This window comes from Euleptes europaea, chromosome 11 (assembly GCF_029931775.1).
Source record: "Euleptes europaea isolate rEulEur1 chromosome 11, rEulEur1.hap1, whole genome shotgun sequence".
NCBI classification, from domain to species: Eukaryota; Metazoa; Chordata; class Lepidosauria; order Squamata; family Sphaerodactylidae; genus Euleptes; species Euleptes europaea.
The window spans coordinates 12,325,055-12,352,039 of record NC_079322.1 but is presented as its reverse complement, the minus strand read 5'-3'; the positions used below and the strand labels follow the sequence as shown (position 1 = coordinate 12,352,039).

Genomic DNA, 26,985 nt, shown 5'->3' with positions numbered 1-26,985 from the left:
TAAAACCATCCCTGAAGGTAACAACCATAGAGAAGAGACGATAGAAGGTCCGCGACGAGGTAACTTCCGGAATACTTCCTGGTTTTGCCGACCTAGAGCGTCTGGTAAAACTCGTTGGTACTGTTAATTTTAAAAAGTTATTTTAAGGCTAAATATTAATCTCTTCAACCCGAAAAAATATTTAAGCTGGTCAATGAAACACTCTCTACTAATTACATGTAATGGACTCCTGCCAGATGACCATCAATTTTTCAGCTTAGTTACTTATGTAAATGTCTGGAACTCGTCCCTGTTCCGGCTTACTACATAGCCCTGCCTTTACGAAATCAAAGGAAATTTTACAGAACTTTACCATGGAAAAAAGAGTGCAGGACATGTTAGCCAAACAATCTGAGGCGACAGCTAAACAATTAAAACAGATATCAACACAGATGGCTCAACTGATTTCAATGATGACTACTCTTGACCAATCATCACAAATATTTAATCAGAAGTTGGATCTGGTTACAGAAAACATAAAAGATGTTAAGGCTCAAATGATGACTACCAATACAGACATGCAAGTAATGGATTCTTCTGTCAAAAAAGTTATGGAAGAACACAAGGATAAAAAGAAGAAGAAATAAGATCAAGAACGTAACCTGCCTGTGACTATGAAAGCAGACATGCAAGCAATGGACTTTTCAGTTAAAAAAGTTATGGAAGGACATAAGGAAACATAGAAGAAGATAGAAGGTCAAGAAAAACAGATTGAAGCCATGATGGAGATGAAGGTCAGAGAAAATTACCTTTGTTTATGCAACCTGCCTGAAGAGATGAGAGAGAATAAAGAGACCCTGTTCTTACATCTGTCTGACTTACTTCAAATGCAGAAGGAAATATTAGACCATGGCTAAAGGACTGGTTTAAATATGGCTTTTGGATTTGGAAGGCTTCGACAGTGTGGATGGGTGGCATGGCTATTTACGGTGTAGTGGAGTTAAGATTTAGACATCATCTCGGGATTATGTAATCAAGTCCTCCTTATATAGATTATGGATGAGATATAAATATATTTTTGAATTATCAATACTAATGTGAATACCACTTTAAGGAATATGTTGGAAATGTAATAAGGATATTGGTTTTTCTTTTTTCCTTTCTCATAAGGGGTGGACTTGTGATAAGGTGAAAGACTTGGGATATGATTTACAATGAATAAGATTGATTATACAGAAACATACTCCTAAAATATTGGAGAGGATGTTACTTGGTATGATTTTGAATGACATTTAAATTCAAAGGACATTTTTAAATTTACGTTACAATGGCTGCAAGATCATTTTATGCAGCCAAATGGAAAGGGACGAATGTTTCAGAAAAAAGGGATTGGATTATTAAAATGTTAGAGCTGGTGGAGATGGAGAAATTAATATGATACATTAAATCAAAGAGATAATGAATAATCTATGGGAAAATGGGAGGCTTGGATGAATTATTGTGAAAATGTATCTGGGAAAAATGGAAGGTTACTCTTTACTCTGATCCAGAATGTAAAATTTTAAAAGACATGAAACTTTATAATGAGATTAATATTAGGATCAGAATATATTAACGACGGATTGTAATACTTTATTAAGAGGTAGACGGAGGTGGTGGGGAAGTCAATTTGTTCCTTTTATGTTTACTCGTAATCAAGACAACAATCGATGTAATCATGATTTTGACATTAGTTTTAAATTGTTGTTAAAATTATGAAGAATTTATAGTTTTAAAAACCAATAAAATGTATTAAAAAAAATGACCAGGGCCCTGACTCAGAGCCAAACCCTGGCCTGCTTGGGCCAGGAGCCTGGGAGCCGTAGTGTCAGGCCTGACAGAGCCCTTCTTCAGGTGACTTTAGTCAGAACCTGACAATGGCACTGATGTCCCTCTCCTCCCCAAACCTGCCCTTCTCAGGCTCTGCCCCAAAAACCTCCCGCCCATGGCGAAGAGGGACCTGACAACCCTATCCCTAGATCCAGTCCCTATATGCTATGCCAATGCCCTCAACTGTAACCAATAAAATTGTTGCCATTTTCATCCCAATACTGTGTCTTGTGGTTGATTGTGCATGCCTGGGTTTTGTGGGGTGGATTCTGGGCAGCCATCCCCAGCCACTCCCTAACTAAGCGCTTTGTCAACAAACCTCATTCAGTGTTTCTTCCAAGACGTTCGTAGAGCATAGGGAGCCTCTGGAAACTCTGTGCAGCCATGTTTTGATGGATAATGCATCTTTGGCGTGAATTTAACCCTTTCTCCCATACCAGTTGGAACCTTATATGGAGATCAGTTTATTCTATGGCTTCATAGTGTCAAATGTGTTGTGATCTTTTCTTTTTATCTTCGTAGGAATCACTCTGTATAGTTGTCCGTATGGAGGAGCATTGCTGGATGAAGATAAGATGTAAGTACAATGTTAAATGCGTAAGAAACAGATATCACTGTGAGTTGTTAATGGGAATAGTTAATAGCTCTGGATAGCCCAGGCAAACCCTATCTCGCCATATCTTGGAAGCTAAGCAGGGTCAGCCCTGGTTAGTATTTGGGTGGGACACCGCAAAGGAAATCCTCGGTTGCTACACAGAAGCAAACTACTGCTGAATGTCTCCTGCCTTGAAAATCTTATAGGGTCTCCATAAGTTGGCTGTGAGATGACAGTGGAAAAAAAGTTAATGGAAGTTTTGATTCCAGAAACTGAAAGAAAAATGAGGTTTCTCTAGCTCTCAGTTTCTGCTGTTGCTCTTGCACCCTCTCTGAAATGCTTTTCCTAAGGTACCTTCTGGGACAGTGAAGGCGTGATGTTGGGGGCTCCATCAGGAAGGGAAATTGGTATAAGTATTCTATTTGCATGAAGTCAGGTTTGGATTCCTTTCCTTTCCTTTCTGCCTTAGAAGCTCCTTGATCCATTGATCTTGAGCAGCATAAATCTAATGTTTGAGGGATACAAGTTCTGAAATAAATCTTGCCACTGACAATGTAGCCTTGGGATCCCTGTCACTTAATGAAAAAGGCATTATGTCAGAGATAGAGGCATTCGATTTATATGTTAAAAGGGGAGAGATATAATGTGATCGAAGTTCCTCGTAAAAGCAGCATTCCACGAGGGCATGAGCTAATGAATCAATAGAGCCAGAAGAGCAAGGACAGGTCCTGTCTGGGTATGGTATATTCAAAATCCTGCCCTACATAACCATAGAGGGGTTAGCATTCAGTCTAGCTAAACAGAAGGCTGTAGAAAGACTAGGAGTTGTCAGATAGTAAGTATAAGCGGGCAAACTGCATGGTGGTGGTATTCCGAAAAACTGAGATGAACAAACGCAGCGAGCACTAAAAGTAGTGCTGTTATAATCAATGCGCTTTTTAATTTTGTTTAATGCGCTTTTTAATTTTGGTGAAAGCTTCAGTTTTCCCAAGATCTAAAAACATATCCTGTGAGAAGTCCAACATTGACAATTTGTCATCTAAGATTTTTCCCCATGAGGATTTAAAAGGGTCGTGCTTCAGAGAAGCTAGGAGCCCCTGAGTGCTAAAGTGCACCTTAAGTTGTTACTTAAAGGCGGCCAACCATGCCCTGGCTTCGAGTGACATTTGGCCAAACTCGGAGCGAAGGGTAACACCAGCAACACATTAAGGGGCATTTAAGAGTTTTCGTAAAAACTGAAGCAGTGGACGATCTATAGATTCATTAACAACAGTTATCCAAATGGCAGCACCAAAAAGGTGAATTGGAATGATTTTTAAGTTGAAACCTGAATAGCCCCTGGGATATATTTGCCGCCTTTGGTATGGAAAAAATTGACAATAGCTCCAGCCCCAGGTTTAATTTTGTTGGCGCTGCTTTTTGATGGGCCTTCCAGTTTAGGTTATGGGAAAAAAGAATGCCAAGATAAACAAACTCCTTGTCTTGGTCAACCTCAAAGCCGTCTAATACCCAGCAAAAAGGAGGCATTTTTCTCCTCTTAGAGAAGATCATAATCTTAGATTTGTGATGGTTTATTTTAAGATCTTCCCTAGAACAGTACTCAGAAAAGGGTTGTAAAGATCTTTTCAAACCAGTTCTTGTGCGAGACAAGAGAACTGCATTGTCGGCATAGAGTAGAATTGGAGTGGGACGACTTGCAAGCTTTGGGGGATGACAAGGCTCTGAGAAATTGATTGCCATATCATTCAGATATAGATTAAACAAGAGGGGAGCAAGGAGGCAACCTTGTCTAACTCCCTTGGCCAGCTCAAAGGGCTCACTCTGTTCTCCTTGGTCGCCACAGTGAACCTGAGCTGTAAGGTGAGTGTGAAATTGGTGAATGAGCCATAGTAACCTCCTATCCATGCTAGAATCCATAGCCTCTCCCTTGGGATGGCATCAAAGGCTCCCTTAAGATCTATAAAATCCGCATAAAGGGTGCCATTTTGGGGGGAGGGATATTTCTCAGCTAAGTGAGAGAGCACTAAGCAATGGTCCGTAAAAGACCAACCCCTTCTGAAGCCAATCTGATCCCAGCCAAGGATGTCATTACTCTCAACCCAATCCAACAGCCTCTTTAATAAGTAGGACGAATACAGTTTGCCTAAGCAAGACAAAAGGCAGGTATGGATTCAAGCTATCATAAATTACAGACTGGCAACTGACAGTTTTCAGGGAGAATCCAACCACCTAATGGTAACCAAAGAGCCCGGTGGCACAGAGTGGTAAGCTGCAGTACTGCAGTCAGAGCTCTGCTCATGACCTGAGTTCGATCTCGAAGGAAGTCGGTTTCAGATAGCCAACTGAAGGTTGACTCAGCCTTCCATCCTTCCTAGGTTGGTAAAATGAGTACCCAGCTTGGTGGGGGTAAAGTGTAGGGAAGGCAATGGCAACCCACCCTGTAAACAGTCTGCTTAGTAAACATTGTCATGTAACATCACACTGGAACTTTACCTAATGATCACCAGTTGACTTTCGATCGAAAGTGGGTGACCTGAGAGTAATCCTTTATCCATATTCAAACTGAACAGACTAATTGGGGCTAAATTAGAAAGGGAAGAAAGAAGGGGAGGAATTCTATGTGTGGTTTGTGGCAACCACAAAAATGTTCTCTCTTTGGGTTAATGCGTTTGGTATTGTATATCACACTGGTACACATTTATCTGGCAAATAGCCGTAAATAAATTATTATTATTATTATTATTATTATTATCACACTGGTACAAATACATACACACACACACATCAAAAGCATTAAAATATGACTTGCTTTATCACAACTTTATTTCCAGCTTCAGACCTCAAATATTCTGAAATTTTGCAAATTCAAGGAATTTGCTGAAATGCAAAAAATGTCCGTATGATTGGGCTTTAATTCCCTGTCTCTGTGGGGTATTCTTCACGGAGATTTGCTGCTGTTTCGACGCTGATTTGTGTCGGAGTCAAATTTTGGTTATTCACTGCAGATACGTGTTTCCTCCACCCTGAGCAAAATAAGCCAGGTTAAAAGAGAGGCAATCCAAACCACTTTTGAGATGATCTTTCCTGTGGACGGGTATTTTGTTGTATTTTGTTGTATTTTGTTATAATCAATGCACTTTTTAATTTTGTTTAATGCGCTTTTTAATTTTGGTGAAAGCTTCAGTTTTCCCAAGATCTAAAAACATATCCTGTGAGAAGTCCAACATTGACAATTTGTCATCTAAGATTTTTCCCCATGAGGATTTAAAAGGGTCGTGCTTCAGAGAAGCTAGGAGCCCCTCAGTGCTAAAGTGCACCTTAAGTTGTTACTTAAAGGCGGCCAACCATGCCCTGGCTTCGAGTGACATTTGGCCAAACTCGGAGCGAAGGGTAACACCAGCAACACATTAAGGGGCATTTAAGAGTTTTTGTAAAAACTGAAGCAGTGGACGATCTATAGATTCATTAACAACAGTTATCCAAATGGCAGCACCAAAAAGGTGAATTGGAATGATTTTTAAGTTGAAACCTGAATAGCCCCTGGGATATATTTGCCGCCTTTGGTATGGAAAAAATTGACAATAGCTCCAGCCCCAGGTTTAATTTTGTTGGCGCTGCTTTTTGATGGGCCTTCCAGTTTAGGTTATGGGAAAAAAGAATGCCAAGATAAACAAACTCCTTGTCTTGGTCAACCTCAAAGCCGTCTAATACCCAGCAAAAAGGAGGCATTTTTCTCCTCTTAGAGAAGATCATAATCTTAGATTTGTGATGGTTTATTTTAAGATCTTCCCTAGAACAGTACTCAGAAAAGGGTTGTAAAGATCTTTTCAAACCAGTTCTTGTGCGAGACAAGAGAACTGCATTGTCGGCATAGAGTAGAATTGGAGTGGGACGACTTGCAAGCTTTGGGGGATGACAAGGCTCTGAGAAATTGATTGCCATATCATTCAGATATAGATTAAACAAGAGGGGAGCAAGGAGGCAACCTTGTCTAACTCCCTTGGCCAGCTCAAAGGGCTCACTCTGTTCTCCTTGGTCGCCACAGTGAACCTGAGCTGTAAGGTGAGTGTGAAATTGGTGAATGAGCCATAGTAACCTCCTATCCATGCTAGAATCCATAGCCTCTCCCTTGGGATGGCATCAAAGGCTCCCTTAAGATCTATAAAACCCGCATAAAGGGTGCCATTTTGGGGGGAGGGATATTTCTCAGCTAAGTGAGAGAGCACTAAGCAATGGTCCGTAAAAGACCAACCCCTTCTGAAGCCAATCTGATCCCAGCCAAGGATGTCATTACTCTCAACCCAATCCAACAGCCTCTTTAATAAGTAGGACGAATACAGTTTGCCTAAGCAAGACAAAAGGCAGGTATGGATTCAAGCTATCATAAATTACAGACTGGCAACTGACAGTTTTCAGGGAGAATCCAACCACCTAATGGTAACCAAAGAGCCCGGTGGCACAGAGTGGTAAGCTGCAGTACTGCAGTCAGAGCTCTGCTCATGACCTGAGTTCGATCTCGAAGGAAGTCGGTTTCAGATAGCCAACTGAAGGTTGACTCAGCCTTCCATCCTTCCTAGGTTGGTAAAATGAGTACCCAGCTTGGTGGGGGTAAAGTGTAGGGAAGGCAATGGCAACCCACCCTGTAAACAGTCTGCTTAGTAAACATTGTCATGTAACATCACACTGGAACTTTACCTAATGATCACCAGTTGACTTTCGATCGAAAGTGGGTGACCTGAGAGTAATCCTTTATCCATATTCAAACTGAACAGACTAATTGGGGCTAAATTAGAAAGGGAAGAAAGAAGGGGAGGAATTCTATGTGTGGTTTGTGGCAACCACAAAAATGTTCTCTCTTTGGGTTAGTGCGTTTGGTATTGTATATCACACTGGTACACATTTATGTGGCAAATAGCCGTAAATAAATTATTATTATTATTATTATTATTATCACACTGGTACAAATACATACACACACACACATCAAAAGCATTAAAATATGACTTGCTTTATCACAACTTTATTTCCAGCTTCAGACCTCAAATATTCTGAAATTTTGCAAATTCAAGGAATTTGCTGAAATGCAAAAAATGTCCGTATGATTGGGCTTTAATTCCCTGTCTCTGTGGGGTATTCTTCACGGAGATTTGCTGCTGTTTCGACGCTGATTTGTGTCGGAGTCAAATTTTGGTTATTCACTGCAGATACGTGTTTCCTCCACCCTGAGCAAAATAAGCCGGGTTAAAAGAGAGGCAATCCAAACCACTTTTGAGATGATCTTTCCTGTGGACGGGTATTTTGTTGCACGGATGCCCATGAAAAAATGTTTGCTTCGCTCCCTGGGACGTCTCCTTTCTCCTCCCCCAAGAACGGTGATTGGCTGGGGGAGTTTTGCGCTCGGACAAGAATACCGCCCCTTTGGCTGCCTGCCTGCCTGCCTAGAATCCTGGCACTTCTCTCCCTCCATCCCCGCACACCTTCCCCGCCCCTCGCCCGGGATGGGCCTTGGAGCTGGGCCCACACCTCCAAGCTCAGGGGGACGTCGGACGGACTGCTCCAGGGGGAGACCGGGGGGCCATGCCATGTGCTCCTCGCGCACTGGGGGTGGTGGTGGCAGCTCAGTCTAGGGCAGCTGGACCCGTGGGGGGATGTTCAAGGGAAGGGGCTGTTGGCCCCTCTGCCCCAGAGGGGAGGGGGGATTTTTGAGAAATCGGATGGAAAAAATGTGCATCCTGAGAGCGGAAATCCAAGGCGAAACTGCCTCCCATCACTCTTCTGAAGAGGGGCGGCCAGCCTGCTCTTATCTCCCTCTTCTCTCTAGATGCACTGTGGCCGGATCATGGCCGGCGCACAATCCAGGGGCCTTCTTTCCTCCCCCCCCCGCCATGCACACTGGCTGGATCGGGGCTGGCATTCAAGCTAGGAGCCCTCCTGTCTCTCTCGATGCAATGTGGCTGGATCATGGACAGCACGCAATCCAGGGGCCTTCTTTCCTCTCCCCCCCTGCCATGCACACTGGCTGGATCGGGGCTGGCGCGCAAGCTAGGAGCCCTCCTGTCTCTCTCGATGCAATGTGGCTGGATCATGGCCAGCGCGCAATCCAGGGGCCTTCTTTCCTCTCCCCCCCCCGCCATGCACACTGGCTGGATCGGGGCTGGTGCGCAAGCTAGGAGCCCTCCTGTCTCTCACGATGCAATGTGGCCGGATCATGGCCAGCGCACAATTCAGGGGCCTTCTTTCCTCTCCCCCCCCATTCCCACTTTCAGCTAAACACTTCTCTGGGCACATGGATTCCCTGCCTCCCCCCCAATCCTGTCTATCATTAAAGGGCAATGGGTTCCACACCTATAGAACATAGAGGGAAGCTTTGAGGAAAGTGCTGCCTTGTCCCCCCCACCCAATTTGGAATCTGACTGTTCCAAAAGCAGAACAGAGTGAGGGTGGAAGAAAAATGGAGGAGACCAGAGGGATTGGTGCTTGTTTTTTGCGCTGGGGCTGGTGAACCGCACGAGGTAATCTGCTGGGCGGAGTTGGGGCAGAGCTGGGGGCAGGCATAAACAATGAGCCTGTTGGAAGGGGAGGCCGCCTGCAAAAGGGACAGACCAAACCGTTGTCAAATACAGCGTGCTTTGTTCCCATGAAAAACCAAAAGTACAGATAACTGACAGGGATAAATCGTGGTCATGAAAAAAACATTTAAATCGTGGTTTTTTTTAGTCCATGGCAAAACAGAAGCAAAATCTACCGTGAAAAATGCCCCTGTGTGTGAGAGAGTGCCTTGAAGGCTTTTGCTGAGCAGTTATAGTAGGATCAGTGTGGTTCTCTCTTATCAATGCTGCTGAAAGAACTACATAACACTACCTGGGACCGTATAATTCTGTCCAAAATAAAATCTACCGGAGTCTCCCTGGAAGACTTGGGCTCAACTTCCGAGGCTCATATTTTTAAAATTGTTAAGAAACACTTTTTAGATATGGAACTACAGAGGCTGCATCCCACTCAACCCCCAGTCTGCTCCTCAGCTGCGCCGGGTCTTATGAACAAAACTGACAGTATTCCCCATTATTTCTATAATTTGGACATCCCTCCCCTTCATAGAGCCTTCTCTCTTGCCAGGGTTAACACCTTCCCTTCTAGGATGTTGCATGGAATGTACCATCAAATCCCAATACAGGAACGGCTTTGTACCTGTGGGTCCTATTCCCTGGATACGATTGATCATATACTGCTTGACTGCCCCCTATACCAAATATCCCGTGAGAAAAGGCTTAAAAATTGGATACACTCAAAATATTATCTATCCAATAAAGCAAAATGTCAGCTCCTATTAAATGATTTTGCTCCAAAGATTACTGTGGATGTTGCCAATTTCCTGATGGATGTGATGAAAATTCAAAAGCTTGCAACCTTTGATTTTTGAGCTCATTTTATTGATATTAGGTTTCATGATTATTTTGTAACAACTGTAATAATAATTATGTCATTAAAGGTTTCATTGTCATTGTCATTGAATACAAGGGGCAAGAAGTCACTCCAGAGCTATTTTACTCACGCTGATTTCTTTTGAATCCCAGAATGGAGAATGTCCGTCAGTGCGGAGTGGCACTCTGCATTGTGTTGGTGTTCTCAGTCCTTACTGCCTCTATTGGAAGCTCAGTTGTTAAAGACAGGGTATCTGGTGCAAAGCGACTGCAGCATATCACTGGACTTGGCTACAAGACATACTGGTTCACGAACTTCCTATATGACATGGTATGTGCTATGTATGACATCATCTCCGTGCATAAGCATGGTACTCTTGTGCTTTCAGAAAGCTGTAGGTGTCCTTTAAAAAGCCTAGGTATGACACTTAGTGGAGTACGGCCAGTGTGAGGTAGTGATTAGAATGCTGGATTAGGATCTAGGAGACCTGGGTTCAAATTACTCTCTTCAGGATGACCATTCTCAGTAGGCAGGCTTGTTTTGATGACAAAATAAGAAAGGGAGAACCACTCTGAATTCTATGGATGATGGATAGGATAAATATGTACTTGATAGATAAATGGCAGTTGACACTGGATTTTGCTTCAAGTAAGATTTCATAGTGACTTTTGGGGTTCCTGATTGGGCAGAACATGCAAGGAATTTTAAAGTAAGCTAACAGAGCTTATGAAACTAAAATAAAATGTTCAGAACTGGCTTGTGATGAGTGGAATAGTGATTAATATAGCATTTAGATGCAAATTATTGGAAACAGTGGGGGATAGCCACACAAGTGCTGCGACCATTGTATGTCACTCGGAGCCAGCTGACCAACCTGCTGCTATGGTACACTCCTGTAAGGGCAAGATGGGAAAACCTCTTTCGAGTGGGAAGCAATTGTCCTCGATGGAACTGGAGAAGGATTTGTTGCCCCCAAAGAATGGCTGTGTTTTCACTGACCCAGAGGGACAACTGGACTTAATCTCCTGGGATTGACTAAGCAAACAGTATATGTCCGGTGAACTAGTGGGGGGTTAAGATCTTATAATACTATCTTGGAATGTAAGGGGCTGGTTCAGATTAGCTTTGGATCTCACACATTAACAGATCACTTCAGGATACAATGGTTCCATATTAACATACCACACCCTCATTAGCACATTATCTTGATACTTACAGGACAATGATTAGCACATTACCTTTGATACTTTTTGCAGGACAATGATTTAGCTCAACCCAACCCCTTTCTGACTATATATTACTCTTCCTACACACTTGACACTGAGAGACACTGTCTTTCAGTGTGACTCCTCTGAAGATACCTGCCACAGCCGCTGGCAAAATGTCAGGAAAGAAAATACCAAGACCACGGTCACACAGCCCGGATAACCTACAAGAACCAAGGTACAGTCTAAGTTTCTCAGGAAAATCTTTCAGGTGCCAAATTCTATCTCAAATGCAGCTCTGAGAATTGCATCGGGGATGATCACAGTTCAGGCCAGGCTTTGGATCATTACAATCATGCGTTGGCTAAAACTGCAACACCAAAAAAAGGGGCTGACAACCCTAATATTATCAGATTCATTTACAACACCCTGGCAAACAGGCCAGACTATTACGGCCTATTTCATCCATTTCTCTTAACAATGACCTCTGAGAAGGCAAAAGAGCTACTTAAGAGCAGGATAGCTGAGGTAGAGCAACAACATGACTTAAATAAGATTCGAAACCCTCTCTTTAGAAAAGAGCTGCTTGTTAGGAATATCTCTAGGCCATATCTGTTTAATATTACTAACCCTGAATATTGCAGAGCTTTTATGCTTCTTTGGCATAATACCCAGCCTTCCACGGTTTTGGATGGGTTAATGTCCATTAGAAACATGTAATTGCATATGTAAACAGGATGCGCTTGAAACCACTGAACACGTGCTATTTGAGTGTAATCTTTATGATCACATTCGTACAGGCTCATTGGTCCCATTATTAGTGGACTGCCCCAGACCTTTAAGAAACGTTTAGAGCTCCTTTTATCGGATTCAATGGCTAACTTATCAGCAAGCATGGCTAGGTTTCCTTGGCTAGCAATTAAAATTAGGCAGAGTTTCCTTAAGAACATACAATAGCCAACAAAATAGAGAATGAATGCTATTTGATTACACAGGTTGAATGCATGTTTCTTTATTTATTTATCTTCCTAGTTTTAGTCTCTGTGATTTTAAGTTATTATCATGCATTCTAATTTTATTCACATTTAGTATTCGTTCGGATATTAATTAGCTATACACTTTGATAATCTTGCCATTTTTAACCATTTTAACCATTTTAACTACTTAATTATTTTAGTAGCAAATCTATTTGTATCTGTTTTTATCCTGTACCTTTTAACCATGCAAATTTGCTTTATTCGATGGTCTATGACTGCAAATAAACTATTGATTGATTGATATAGCATGTGAGAATAATATTTAAAGGAACCTTTCCAAGGAAAGGTTTCAGAACATAAGACCAATTAAACTAGACAGAGATTACGTCATTCCGGGTAGACATTGCCCAGAAATTAGAAATACATTTGGTGTGACACACTCTGAAAGGTCAATTAGCAGTACAGTTCTTTGCATAGTTAGTCTTGTCTAAATCCATGGATTTCAGTGGGTTTACGCTGGAGCTATTATGCATAGGACTGCACTATAGGCATTTGTGCATAAGACCAACTGCGACTATACAGAGATTAGTTGACTTACATTTTGGTGTATTAATAAAACAAATTTAAAAAATATATAGAAATCTGGGGGGGGGGATTAAAATCCTGGTTTGGTAAAATTGTGCTAATAAAACTGACAGTTATGTCTTAATGTGTGTGTGTGTAAAGTACCTTCAAGTCGCAGCCGACTTATGGTGACCCCTTTTTGGGGTTTTCATGGCAAGAGACTAACAGAGGTGGTTTGCCAGTGCCTTCCTCTGCACAGCAACCCTGGTATTCCTTGGTGGTCTCCCATCCAAATACTAACCAGGGCTGACCCTGCTTAGCTTCTGAGATCTGACGAGATCAGGCTAGCCTGGGCCATCCAGGTCAGGGCTATGTCTTAATATGTATATCTTTTCCAGGCATTGCCAGTTATGATTGATGATGATGTAATTAAGAATTGGGAAAGAATATATACATTCTTTGCAGCATTTCCAGCAATCAGAAACTAGCATCAGAATCTTGATTAAATAGAAAAGAAAAGTTGGGCTGGCTTTTCCCTGTATACCATCTGTGCACAGTTGCAAACCATGTTATAGTGGATCAGGAAAATTGAAGCATTTTGCTCATGAGCAAAAATCCAGCTCAAAGTACTACAGAAGCTCTTCTGCCTGTTTATTTCTTATTTGTTATGACCCTTCCTCACTGGCTAGAAACCTGAAACTTGATGCACACATTATCAAAGACAACCTGATTATGAAAAAAGAGAACTGAGATAACGTGGCATTGAACAGTATTCCAGATTATTGTCGAAGGCTTTCACGGTCAGAGTTCATTGGTTCTTGTAGGTTATCCGGGCTGTGTAACCGTGGTCTTGGAATTTTCTTTCCTGACGTTTCGCCAGCAACTGTGGCAGGCATCTTCAGAGTAGTAACACTGAAGAGACACTGTCCTTCAGTGTTACTACTCTGAAGATGCCTGCCACAGTTGCTGGCGAAACGTCAGGAAAGAAAATTCCAAGACCACGGTTACACAGCCCGGATAACCTACAAGAACCAGTATTCCAGATTGTTTAAGGCACTTCACATCCCATAGAAAACTTATAATGCCAGACATTTTGGTTTCTGAGAAGTCTGAAAAGGGATAATGTTTATGTCTAACAACTGAAAAGTACATGGGCTTCAGTCCCCTTGGGAATTTCCACTGGTGGAAATCCTTCTTTCTTCCTCTCCCACTGCAGCCCAACCCCCTCAATGTTGTTCCAGGCAGTGGCCAGGAGACAAAGACCCACAACTATAAGGCTATCATTTACTTTTTATTAATTTTTATTTTTAACATATTGTCTAATGTTTAAGGGGCCCACTTCATCAGGGGCCCACAGGTCCCACCTGCCATCGGACAAGCTGACACAATGGCCAGTCCGCCACTGGTTCCATGGGAATGGGGAACCTCCAGGATCTGCCTGAGGGGATAGCTGGGGGTCTGCTGAAGGGAAAATCATTGCAAATCATGCCCCTCTTCTATCCATGGAAATGATCTGTGGGATCCAACCCATGATTACCTGTACAGAAGCTATCCCTGCAGCACAGAGCTATCCAAATGAACACATGAACACATGAAAGCTGCCTTATACTGAATCAGACCCTTGGTCCATCAAAGTCCATATTGCCTACTCATACTGGCAGCGGCTCTCCAGGATCTTTCCCATCACCTACTTGCCTAGTCCCTTTAGCTGGAGATCCCGGGGACTGAACCTGGGACATTCTCCATGCCAAGCAGAGGCTCTACCACTAAGCCACAGCCCCTCCCTAAAACACAGGAGATGCCGGGGATTGAACCCAGGACCTCAGAGATGCAAAGCGCGCGCTCTACCACTGATCTACATCCCCCATCACACAAGAGACACAATCATGCAAGAGACACAAAATTGGTTGGAGGGAGGTCTTTTCTTTTTTTACCCATTTGGTTTTGGGGAAGAAGAATTTGCAGGGACGTCCAGGAAGTCTGCAAAGGGAACAAGAGACTTATGCTCCAACTGTTAGAAACTTGCTTTCATGGACTGAGGAAAGGGGGGTTTCTGGTGGCAGCCAGGAACGTATCTATGCTTGCAGAAGTGTAGGTGTATAAACTGGTATGCACCGCCATGAATGTCCTGCTTCCCCCCCCATCCCTTCTGCAGCTATTGTAACTGGTACCAGTCAGCCTGTGCATTGGCATTATTACCATCTTCCAGCTGTCAGCTTTCACTTTCCCCGAGAACGTGGCGGCCACCGCTCTCCTGCTGATTCTCTTTGGGTAAGTGATTGGCAGAGCTGCACCGCAAGTATCGCTAATGCTTCAGACCCAGAAATCTGGGAGGCCTTGCTCTCTCCCTGCTGTTTGGGTGCATGAGGTTTGCGCTTGGCGGATGATTACGATTCCGCAGAGGAGATTGAGAGAGTGAGCGGCAGCAGGCGGCTGAATATGCTGGATGGGAAAGAAAAGTTTCTGGGTGGGGAGAAAAGTTTCCAAGAAGATCATGAACCCGTGCAAGATGCTGTGACTATTAGAAATTATTGTGCCTGACCTGTGCTGAAGGACTTTTCAGGGTGCCCAAAAACCAAGGACAAAATGCTATCAATCAGTGTTTTGTTTTTAAAGATTTCAGGTATCATCCTGTAATTATTTTGTCTATAAAGAAATTTGCACAGTTGAGTGCTCTGATCTTGTACAGAATAATTCTCCTGTTAGGGAAAGAAGGGTGAAGGAGGTCACCATCACAATGTATACTGATGGCCACTGACTGGCTCAAGATGAAACTAGACAAGCATGATTGGGCTTCAAGCTGAGTATTGTCTAGCCTTAATGGTAGCAACTCTCTAGGGTCTCAAATGCTTTTGCATCACCGGTCACCTGATCCTTGAAATGGAGATGCCAGGGATTGAACTTGAGACCTTCTGAATGCAGAACAGATACTCTACAATAACTCCCCACTGTTATCCTGCTGATAACTCTTTACAAATAACTTCTTGTTTCATTTTATGGCAATAATTTCTATTCCTTTTCTGTCTCATAACAATGATATCATCAGTTCATGAGATAGTATCAACCAATAAGAATTCTTGCTCTGGCAGGTTTTTTTTTTTGGTCAAGCATTTGTTTTGTTTCACTCACTGTCGTTTGGAGAATACTCGTAAAAATTCTCCTTGCAAATTGAAACAGCATTCTAGTCCTTGAGTTATGTTACTGAAAGCCACCCAATTCAATTAATGTGAATTTCACTGTGGCCTTTTATGCAAGGCTGTTTCCCTCACGCTCACCCCCCTGACTACTTCGGGCTTTTGCTTTGATTATGCATGCCTTTCCCGACCATCAGAGGTCGCCTCACTCTTCCCATGCATTTCCGCGTGTTTTTCCTGCGTTTTCTGGATACTGGCTGTTTCAGAAAATGCAGGCAAAACACGCAGAAATGCATGGGGAGAGCGAAGCAACCTCTGATGGTCGTAAAAGGCATGATAATCAAAGCAAAGCCCCTAAGTAGTCAGGGGGTGACCGTGAGGAAACAGCCTTGCATAAAAGGCCTGTGTCACCGTTGTCCAGTTCTTGACCAAACCAATAGCCTGTTTTGATTAGCATCTTATCTCCAAGTTATATGTCCAATCAGTGGCCTTTCATGTAGGGATGTTTCCCTGCAGTCATCCCTGCTGACTGCTTCGAGGCTTCCTTTTGGGGCATGCCATCCACCCATCAGAGGTTGCCTCACTCTCCCTGCGTGTTTTGCCTGCATTTTTTAGATTCTGGTTGAAACACTATCTCGAAAACACGGGCAAAATGTGCGGGGAGAGCGAGGCGACCTCTGATGGGCGGATAAGGCATGCATAATCAGAAAGAAGCCCCGAAGCAGTTGGTGGGGGTGACCACGGGGGAAACGTCACTGTATAAAAGGCCGGTGTTTGACAACCTTCCACTCCCATTTTTATATGCCCACCCAGGAAGATGTGCTGGTGTGGTTGCTCTTCAGCATGCTGTGTGGTTTTAGACTAAACAGGCTCACTGACATGACAAATGTTTTCTGCCCTAAAGCGCAAAAAACTTCAGCAGCTTCAGAATGTCACCTGCCTCAAAAATCAAATCTTGTTTTCATCTGTTCTGAATCTATGGCAGCCAGATACAGATTTCTCTTGATATTGTCAAATGTGAAAGCTAGAGTGCACATTTTTTGTAGTTCAGAGATGGATGTTTTGATAGATTTCGGGGGACGGGGACGGGATAGAAGAAATGCCTAGGGCTTTGAACCTGTGCATAAGTCTTCTACCCTGATCCAAAGTACATTTACTCAGAACTGAAGTCCCATTGATTTTTCGTAGGCCTTACATGTGCTTGCCATGGCTGCCTTAGGCACCTGCTCCATCACCCACATGTAGCAAGCCTCGTTTCTTAAACAGATATGATGACAGTCCCTAGAAAAACCTAGGCTGCAGTGCCTGGGCATTGGAACTGAGTGGAACTGACTTCATAGTTAGGGTTGCCAGCTCCAGGTTGGGAAATACCTGGAGATTCTGGGGGTGGAGCCTGAGAAGGGTGGGGTTTGGGGAGAGGAGGGACTTCAATGAGGTATAATGCCATAGAGTCCACCTTCCAAAGTGGCCATTTTCTTCTGGTGAACTGTTATCTGTCACCTGGAGATCAGATGTAATAGTGGGAGATCTCCAGCCATAACCTGGAGGTTGGTAAAAGCATACAGTAGTACCTCTTATAAAAAAAAATACCATTAAATACAACTATGGAATTCTGACATCAATCTCTTTAAACAAAAACAATACAGGTTGTCAATTCACCAGGTAAACTTCCTAAAATATACATGTGCTTTGAGAAAATTTAACAAATTCAGATTGTGGATAGGTCAAACAAATTCAAGTTACAAGTTAATCTTCAATATATAATTATCCAACAAATTCAGGTTGTAAATTCCACAGCTAGTGTTCAGGTTGTCAGTTCTATAAGACAAGGTCCTGGGTATATACTTGTTTCGTAAACTGCCTTCTTCAGTTAATGATCTATGTTTGTTTCATGAAATGACTTCTTCAGTTAATGTTCTTTTAATCCTTAATCTCTTATTGTTTATAACCTGGAGGTTGGCAACCCTATTCATAGTAAACATGCTTGGGGTCGAGCTATAAATTGCCATGTATCACCAGCAGATAGTAAATAGCCCAAGGCCCATGAATGCAGGAAGTCACTGGAGTGGCATGGGGTTAATGGGATGATCGATACTCCAGTGATTCATGCAGATGAACCATATCTATTTTGCAAAACAGGGCAAACATTTCCCAAGGCCATCATCAGTCGATCTTGCTTCTTGCTGTGGTGAGTGGCGAGGAATTAATGATCTCACACTTGCATTGGTGAGGTGCAAAATCTTCCCTGTTTTCACTGAGGTTTCTATCTCAGTGGAATTCAAAAACAACAGGGCATGTTTCAGACTCCTTTTTGCAAATGTTGTTATCTGATGTATCTGATGCTGACTTCTCATTAAGCATCTTTGTTACTTAATCATAGTTTCCTATTGCTAGAGCATGCACAGTAAATGCTTTTCATTGGTCCTCCATATTACTTAAATGAGCAAGATCTCGGATGACCAACAACTTGGATGACTTGTAGTGGTGTAGTGGTTCAGAGAAGTCTAATCTGAAGAGCCACGTTTGATTCCCCACTGTACCACATGAGTGACAGACTCTAATCTGGTGACCCAGGTTGGTTTCCCCACTCCTCCACATGAGTGGCAGAACTGGGTCAGTTTCCCCACTCCTACACATGAAGCCAGCTGGGTGACCTTGGGCTGGTCACAGTTGTCTTCAAGCTCTCCCAGTCTTACCCACCTCACAAGGTGTCTGTTGAGGGGAGAGGAAGGGAAGGAGATTGTAAGCCGATTTGATTCTCCTTTTTTAAAAAAAGGTAGAGAAAATCAGTATATAAATACCAGTGCCATTTATATATGGGAGGTTTTGCCTTGGATTTGCCACTCTTTAGATCAGTGGTTCCCAACCTTTTTTTGACCAGGGACCACTAGGAATTTTTTGTTCGATGCAGGGACCCCAAGGTTCAAAATAAAAATTCCAAGAATTTGAAAATAAACTTTAATCATAACTGTTAGTTAAACATTAAACTTAGAATAATATTTGAATATATTTTTTATAATAGGGAACTTTTAATTGTAAATCAATGGGATTTTTGAGCTTGCATCCTTTTTACAAGCTGGGCAATGATATACACAAATATCATCACTTGCTTCCAATCGATTTCTTGTCGTGTTCTTAATTATAAGCAAAGCAGAAAACCCTTGTTCGCATAAATAAGTTGTGGAGAAGAGCATAAGATATCGCAAGGCGAATCCCCGAACTGTAGGATATGAAATTGCTTTTTTACACCAGAACTCTTCAAGAGAAACTGATTCAAATGCATCCTTACAGTGCCTATCATTTTGGAATTCAATGAGCTCTTCCTGGATTTCTTCTGCAACCTCTTCAACAGCAATACCAAAAGGATTGCGAATCAGCTTTTGGGTATCTTTTGTTTCTGTCTGGTTATATTCTGGGAAGTAACGGTGGAATTCATCGACCAGCATTTGCAGATGACTTCTGATGTTATCTTGTATATTTGTGGTGATCATGTCATCTTTACTATCATCGACCAGTGCTTTTAATGTCACAAACGCAGAATAATTGTTTTCGCCTACCCATAATTGAAGTTTGCAAATAAAAGCATGCAGTTTATCTTCAAACATAAAAATGTTTCCCACACCTGCTAAATTTATGTTTCCAGAACCTTGCAGCTGTAAGTTTAGTTTATTGAAATGTGAGAAAATATCCACAAGATAAGCCAAATGCATCTGACTTTTCAAATCAGAAAACAGCTCTAGTAAATCTTTAATTTTATTCTCGGCTAGAAACAGCTCAACCTCTTTTCTTAGTTCAAATAACCTTCCCAGCATATTGCCTTTCGATAACCAACGAACTTTGGTGTGGAAAAGAAGAGTCTCATGATCGGAGTCCATTTCAGTGCACAGTTTTTTAAAAAGGCGTTTATTTAAGGCGCTGCTTTTAATAACATTGACCACTTTTATGGCCATTTCCATGGTATTAACAAGGCTTTTAGGAAGAGTCTTGGAAGCTAACGCCTGACGATGTATGATACAATGAGTTGTTATTGCTGAAGGATTCTTCTGTTTTATTAATGTTGCTAGACTGGAGCGTGATCCTAACATGGGTGGAGCACCATCCGTACAGAAGCTGGCGAGCTTTTTCCACATAATGCTATGTTTCTCAAAATACTCCGTTATTATATTCATGACGTCGATACCTTTTGATGTCGTTTCCAGTTTCCGCGAAATCAATAATTCCTCTTTAATAGTGTTGTGTCGTCTAAAAAGTGGACAAATACGAGCAACTGACTGCAATTAGAAACGTCTGTCGATTCATCACACTGCAAAGCGAAACATGGCAAAATTTTTATTTTCAAAACAAGCTGCTCCTCAATGTCATTTGACATAATTTCAATTCAAGCTTTTACCGTGTTGTTCGATAGAGCTATTTCTTGTATTTTCTTTTTGGCTTCCATCCCTAAAACCTCTTCGACAGCTATCATCAAACAAGGTTTGACAAGTGTTTCTCCTATTGTGTGTGGTTGTGTGAGGCTCGCTTGCACCCTCTCCCGGCCTCCACGCCCCCTCATGTTCCTTACTTGTCACATGCCACTCCAGTGAGTCACCACCACACGCCGCCATGCTCTGTGCCCGTGAGCCGCCACCATGCAGCCCGCATAAATATTCATTTATTATGGGTTTATAACTTTGTTTCGCGGACCCCTGGTTTAGTTCTCGTGGACTCCTGGTTGGGAACCAGTGCTTTAGATACACATTTCCCTCATCCAAATTCTCAAAACTCAACAGTAAGTCCCCATGTAGAGTTTTCAGAATTCAGATGGGGAAAATGTGCATCTAGAGAGTAGCAAATCCAAGGCAAAACCTCCCATACATAAATGGCCCAACTCTTCTTCTTTTTCTATTTGGAAACCTTTGATTGCCATTCAGTAGCTCTGTCTTGCAGTTGGGACAATTTCTACTTCAGAAAATGGAAATTGTCAACATTCCCAGCCTCCACCTCTCATGACCTACATGCATGCACTATATTGGTCTCATGAGCGCAGAAGGATTTCCCCAAGAAAGTCATTACCAACCACTACGGCAAGCCATGTTTTGTTGAACTGAGAGTCAACCTGAAAGCAAACTTCTCAAGAGGGTAAGATATAGAGCAGGAGTACATCCCACCAACAAACCACATGCATTCCTAAACCTTAACAGCCTCCTTATTTTTCCTTTTCCTTTCCTTTATCCCTTAGAAGCTCCTTAATCCATTGATCTTGAGCAGCATAGTTTTAAGTCTTAATTTTTGAGAGATATAGGGACTGAAATAAATTTTGCCACGGCCATTGTAGCCTTGGGATCCCTATCACTTAATAAAAGAGGTATTAGATCAGACATGGAGGCATTGGCTTTATGTATTAAAAGAGGAGAAATATATTGTGATCTAAGGTCCTCATATAAATGACATTCCAAGAGCACATGAGCTAATGAGTCAATGGAGCCTGAAGAGCATGGACAAGTCCTTTCCGAGTATGGTAAATTCTAAATTCTGCCTTGCATCACAATAGAAGGATTAGCATTTAATCTAGCTAAAAAGAAGGCTCTAGAAAGTCAAGGGATTGTCAAGAAGTGGGTATAGGCAGCCAAACCACATGGTGGTGGTATTCCAAAAAACTAAGATGAGCAAATGCGATGAGCATGAAAGGATGTGCTATCATAATCAATCTCTTTGATACACTTTTTTTATTGTAGTGAAAGCTTCTGTTTTTCCGAGATCTGATATCATATCCCATGAGATGCCCATCAATGACAGTTTCTCATCAAAGATTTTTTGCCATAAGGATCTATATGAGTCATGCTTCAGTACCCCTCAGTGCTAAGAAAGAGCTATATCAGCAACACTTTTGACCCACCTGCAGAAGATATGGATGTAGAGTTGGAGCGAAAAAGGCTTTTTGGAGGAGGAAATGGTAATGATCTCCTTCTGCTGTATGATCTCCAGAAGAGTTACCAGGGTTTTAGCAAGAGGAACACAGCTGTCAAAGGCATCACGTTGGGAATACAGAGAGGAGAGGTAAAATGAACAACAACAACCCCCATTTATTCCTCTTACTTTAAAAAAATGAACTCTGTGACACACAATTTGTAAAAATAGTTTTGTGCAATCATGTTCAGTCATTTCAATCCCATGTTTAAACTAAAACAACCTAAGACACTGGATATGCCACTTCTGAGCAGCCCTAACTAGCCTGATCTTATCAGAGCTTGGAAAATAAGCAGGGTTGGCCCTGGTTAGTACTTGGATGGGAGACCACCAAGGAAGTCCAGGCCTGTTATGCAGAGGCAGGCAATGGCAAACCACCTCTGTGTGGTGGGAAATTTGCTTTCCCATCTCCCCGGTCCTTTTATGTTTGGATCTCTCTCTGCCTGCCTACTTACTGAAGCAAAGCCAGAGAATGTAATAGGAAACACAGACCATGTACTTAGAACAGACCACACACACACACATTGCAGTAAAGCATATAGGTTTATTGAACTTACAAAGGTTGTAAGGCAAAGAGAAGAATAATACTTGACAGATTTAACAACACCCCACACAGTCACTGATACACAGACAGACAGATAAATCAAGGCACTTTGGGTCATTCCAAGGAAGAGACAGAGATGGTCTCTCCCTGAGAAGGATGACGGGCTGGCATCTTGGAGACTCTTTTATAGGCTGGCCCGTTAACAGAGGGTCCCAACCTGACACTTCCCTTGCAATTCTTTAGGAAGGGTTTTCCGCAAATTATGGCTTAATCTTGTTTGGAAATATCCTGTTCTCAAACAAGTTACTCAGTTTCAGAGTCTCTGACACTGTTTGTTCGTCAGCCTGTGTGGATAAACAAATCCCTTCATTTGTAAGCAGAAATCTTGTTGCCTGTCTAAATGGCCTTGCTATCCTTGAACATAATTTCAAGCACCTAATGTGCTTTGTTTAATCAACTCCTAAATGCAATCTCCGTTACCCTCTAAGGTCAGGAGCCTAGTGGAAAAGCTGAGGTCAGCTAGCTTCATGTGGACTCTAAACTACAAGTTATAATATATTAAGGCATAAAAAGTGGTTCTTCTTAAACCAAACTATATATTTAATATAAAAATTCTCACCACACTCTGTTCATCTCTTGCCTTGAAAACCCTTTGGTCCTGGGGTTACCATGAGTCGATTACATCTTGACAGCACACCAATATTATTAATTAGGGTGGCCAACTTTTGATTTCAAAGCAACTGGCCCCTGGGTAGGGTTGCCAACCTCCAGGTACTACTGGAATTCTCAAGCACTTATGGCAAAACAGACAAAAATATGCTGATAAGGCAATCGTTATATTGTGCATACAAACCGCAAAATGCAAAACAGTGATATACACAAATAATTTCAAAGAAGAAAATACAACAGCCCATGTAGTTTAAGGTCCTTGCAGCTTGTAAAGGAGTCCTTGCAGCTGTGTACGTGAACTCCAAGCAGCTTGTAAAGGAGTCCTTGCAGCTGTGTTGGTGAACTCCAATTGTAAAGGAGTTCTTGCAGCTGTGTAGGTGAACTCCAAAATAGGTTTCCGGTAAAAGCCCTATTTCGCATGAACGCTTTTTCATCATTGGCAGTTCACTATAACATTATCCACAGAACATATGTTCTGAAAAAATGCATTAATGCTCATGAGTATACATACAGGAATTTCAAAGCATATAACAACATAGAGAATCATAAAGCAATGCATACCTGGCTGAACAAGCTCTTAGCTCACTTGTAAAGGTGGATGGCGAATCTGCGTCATCTAAACCCAAATTGCATTCCCACTAATTTAAAGGGAACGCTTCTAATTAGTGACAGGTGAAGCAATTTGGGAATGCAATTTGGGCACCGATGCAGTTTTCCAAGATGGGTGTTTTACACCGGAGCCATCTGGCTTTGCAATTGAGCCAAGGCAAGAGGATTCTCTCAGATATGCAAAGATAGGGTTTTTATTGCTCAACACCTAAGTCAGGGGTATCAGACATAAGGCCCGAAGGCCGTATCTGGCCCCTGAGAGCTCTTATCCGGCTTGCAAGCCAGCTGGGGCAGCCACCCCTCTACTCTTGATCTGGGCTGGCGAGGCATGGCCCAGCCCAACCAAGTAACATTTATATCATATCCTGCCTTCGTAACAATTCAGTTCGACCCCCTGACCTAAGTCCTTCAGTGACTGACAGTGCAGAGTTACAACCTTCTGCGTCCACTGATGTCAATGGGGTTAGAAGTGTGTAACTCTGCTTAGGATTGCACTGTAGGCATGCTGTCCTGGAAGCTCTCAAGCATTAACAGTTTCTGTCAATGACTGTTTCCCAGATTTGGCACTGCAATTCAAAGGAATTTGCTCATCATACCGAAAGTTTTGAGAAGAGCTAACCTGACAGAACCCCCATATTGTCCTTTATCAATCTTCCCTACTAAAAAGCTGTTTAGGTTATGAGTTGTTAAAGGGGGAAATTAGCATAATATAGCACATGCATGCGGGATGCTTTTTCCTCTTAAAAAGCTCGCTTCCCTAAACCCACCTTGGCCTTAGCAGTTGGGTGACTAACAGAGCAATTCCTGGGAATAAGCCCATTGAATAGACCTGAGTAGGATTCTGAGGAGATCTGCTGAGATCACTCTATTGGAAGAGCAAACCTGAAGAATTTACAAGAGTGAAACCTTAGAACAATTTCCTTCGAAGAATAGATAGTACATGCTTGCCCTTCTGGATTGCAGCCGGGAACTGTATCTCTGCTACACTGTGTTGGGTCAAAACAGAATGTTGTCCTTCTTAAGTGATGCAGGTTGTTTCTTGACTTGGGTATGACTAGGGTTGCCAACCTCCAGGTGGTGGTTGGCGATCTCCTGCTATTACAACTGACTTCCAGCCAATAGAGATCAGTTCACCTGGAGAAAATGGCCACTTTGACAATTGGACTCTATGGCATTGAAGTGCCTCCCCTCTCCAAACCCCACCCTTCTCAAGCTCCGCCCCCAAAATCTCCAGGTATTTCCCAATCTGGAGCTGGCAACTTTAGGTATGACCACTATCCTAGCTTTGCTTCCTACATTTTCTGTGTGGTAACTGGCGAGCCATCCTCAATACACATTGAATAGCGTCTGTGATAGATCTTGTCGTGCTGAAATAAACATCTGGCTACCTGACAGCACCGGTGTGTAATGGCTTGTTAACCTAAACTCATCTTTGAAGTATAAATAACAAAGACAACAAGAGCCTGTTACAAGCAGTTCTGGGAACTATTCATCACACCCTGTTTTCCCTAAATAATGTATTGTATTGCACAGGAAGACAACTAGGAGATTTCTCAGGAGGATTGTCAGTGTTGCTTCCAGTGCCATGGTGGAGTGCCACAGAATAGATTAAACACGATCAAGGACTCTTTCTCATCTAAAAAGAAAAACAGTTTAATTTGTTCCAATATCAGATCGTTAAATGTCATTCCATTGTCTGTGGAGAGAGGATCAGCTCTGAGGGCTTAATCTTCTTCGCCAACACATTCTAAAAGTTTGGGTACGCTTGGGTCTTTTAGCTATTCCTTTTTGTAAGAACTGCTGTATTAAATTGCATGGACCAGGAAGGAAAAGGAACAAAGAAGAATAAAAAGAGCATCAAAAGCTACGGATGTGGAATCGGATGCATAAATGGCAGCTGTATGCTACGATGGGGGTGTCAGTGTTGACACAACTGTCAATCTTTATTTGTGAATGTATCTTCAGCCAGCATATTACAGGAAATGCAGTGGATGTGACCATGAGCAGGGCTCTTGAGATAACATATTTAAGATGCACATTAGAAGAAAAAAAAGCAGCATGAAAGTTCACTGAGTTGTGGATATGTTTCTGTTCTTCTAATCTGCTGCTCGGTGCAAGCTGTTCTCTGGGGGATTCTGTGCGAGCTCAGAAGGTTCTGTTATATCAAGAAAGCCAGTTAAAACTTTAAGTAAACTTTGCAGAAGCTGATGGGTTACATTTCCATGTTTGCTTTAAAGATATATAAAAGGGCAACCAGTTAAACATAATGTACAGTCTTGGCATACACCTTCTGCTAACGTCCCATGGATTCAATAGGGATACTTAAACAGCCCACGCGCAGGATTGCATCCCTAGGCTAAAACGGCATGTTTGTTATATGGCTCAAGTGGTGAGGTACCAAATTTTAAGATTTCTGGTTGGGAAATGGTGCTTCCCAGTGCATAAGAAGGTGATACGCTCCCTCGCCTCCAAAAATGGTGTTACTTCTCCCACTCGCTCTGGCACAGCAAGAAAATAGGCTTTTGCCCAGATCCTTCTGGAAGGATGAGACCCCTTTCAGTTCTAGTCCAGCTTCAGGGGGTCTCTATCTGCTTAAGAGTAGGAGGCTGGCTGGTGTAGTGGTTAAGAGCAGTGGACTCTGATCTGGAGAACCGGGTTAGATTCCCCACTCCTCCACATGAGGAGTGAACTGGATTTGTTTCCCCACTCCTACACATGAATCCAGCTGGGTGACCTTGGGCTAGTCATACTCTCTCAGCCCCACCTACCTCACAGGGTATCTGTTGTGGGAAGGAGAAGGGAAGAGGATTGTCAGCCGGTTTGATTCTGCCTTAAGTAGTAGAGAAAGTTGGCATATGAAAACCACCTCTTCTCCTTCTCCCTCACCAGCCATGATTAGTAAGGGAACCAGCTGATCGAAAAATGAGTGGTGGCAAAGTCCCAAGTCCGGTGGCCGTGAGAGCCCAATGTCAGGTCATGATTTTTCAACAGAGGATGGAAAAAAGGGTGAGGGTGCCAGAAGGAAGTGAAACTCCCCTGCTTGCCTGCTGGGCAGGAAGTGAAGACAGGGTTCCTTAGCCGCCAGCTAAAGAGGGGGTGGCACATAGGGCTGTTGATTCGGTTCAGCCAGAACCAAAAAGTAGCCGAATTTTGCCTGATTCGGCGGTTTTCAGTTCGGATGGAACCGAATTTTAAAAAAGGCGGGAAAACTACGAACCGAATTCGGCGAGTTCGGTCACAGAATAAATTCAGCAAATTTGGGGGCTCCGAATCAGCAGCATAATCGTCAGTTACTAAGCAGCATTCTCCCGTGGCCAATCGGTGGCCAAGCTGGGTCTTCTTTTGGCCAATCAGACATGGTTGAGTGCATGAGCCCAGCTGCTGCACAGCCCTGGGAGAGAAAGAGAGAGTGTCTGTTTGTGTGTGAGAGAGATCCCCATGGGGGGTGCATGTGCACATTCATGGCTTTCCA

The 26,985-nt window shown here is 42.7% G+C and overlaps 1 protein-coding gene across 1 annotated transcript in view; it reads left to right on the top strand.

The window, feature by feature from the left end:
- ABCA13 (ATP binding cassette subfamily A member 13) overlaps nucleotides 1-26,985 on the top strand; it is a 271,361-nt gene that overhangs the window by 166,947 nt on the left and 77,429 nt on the right. Inside the window, 4 exon segments of the mRNA XM_056857874.1 lie at nucleotides 2,371-2,425; nucleotides 10,018-10,195; nucleotides 14,767-14,882; nucleotides 21,589-21,781. Coding sequence (XP_056713852.1) covers nucleotides 2,371-2,425; nucleotides 10,018-10,195; nucleotides 14,767-14,882; nucleotides 21,589-21,781 — 542 coding nt within the window.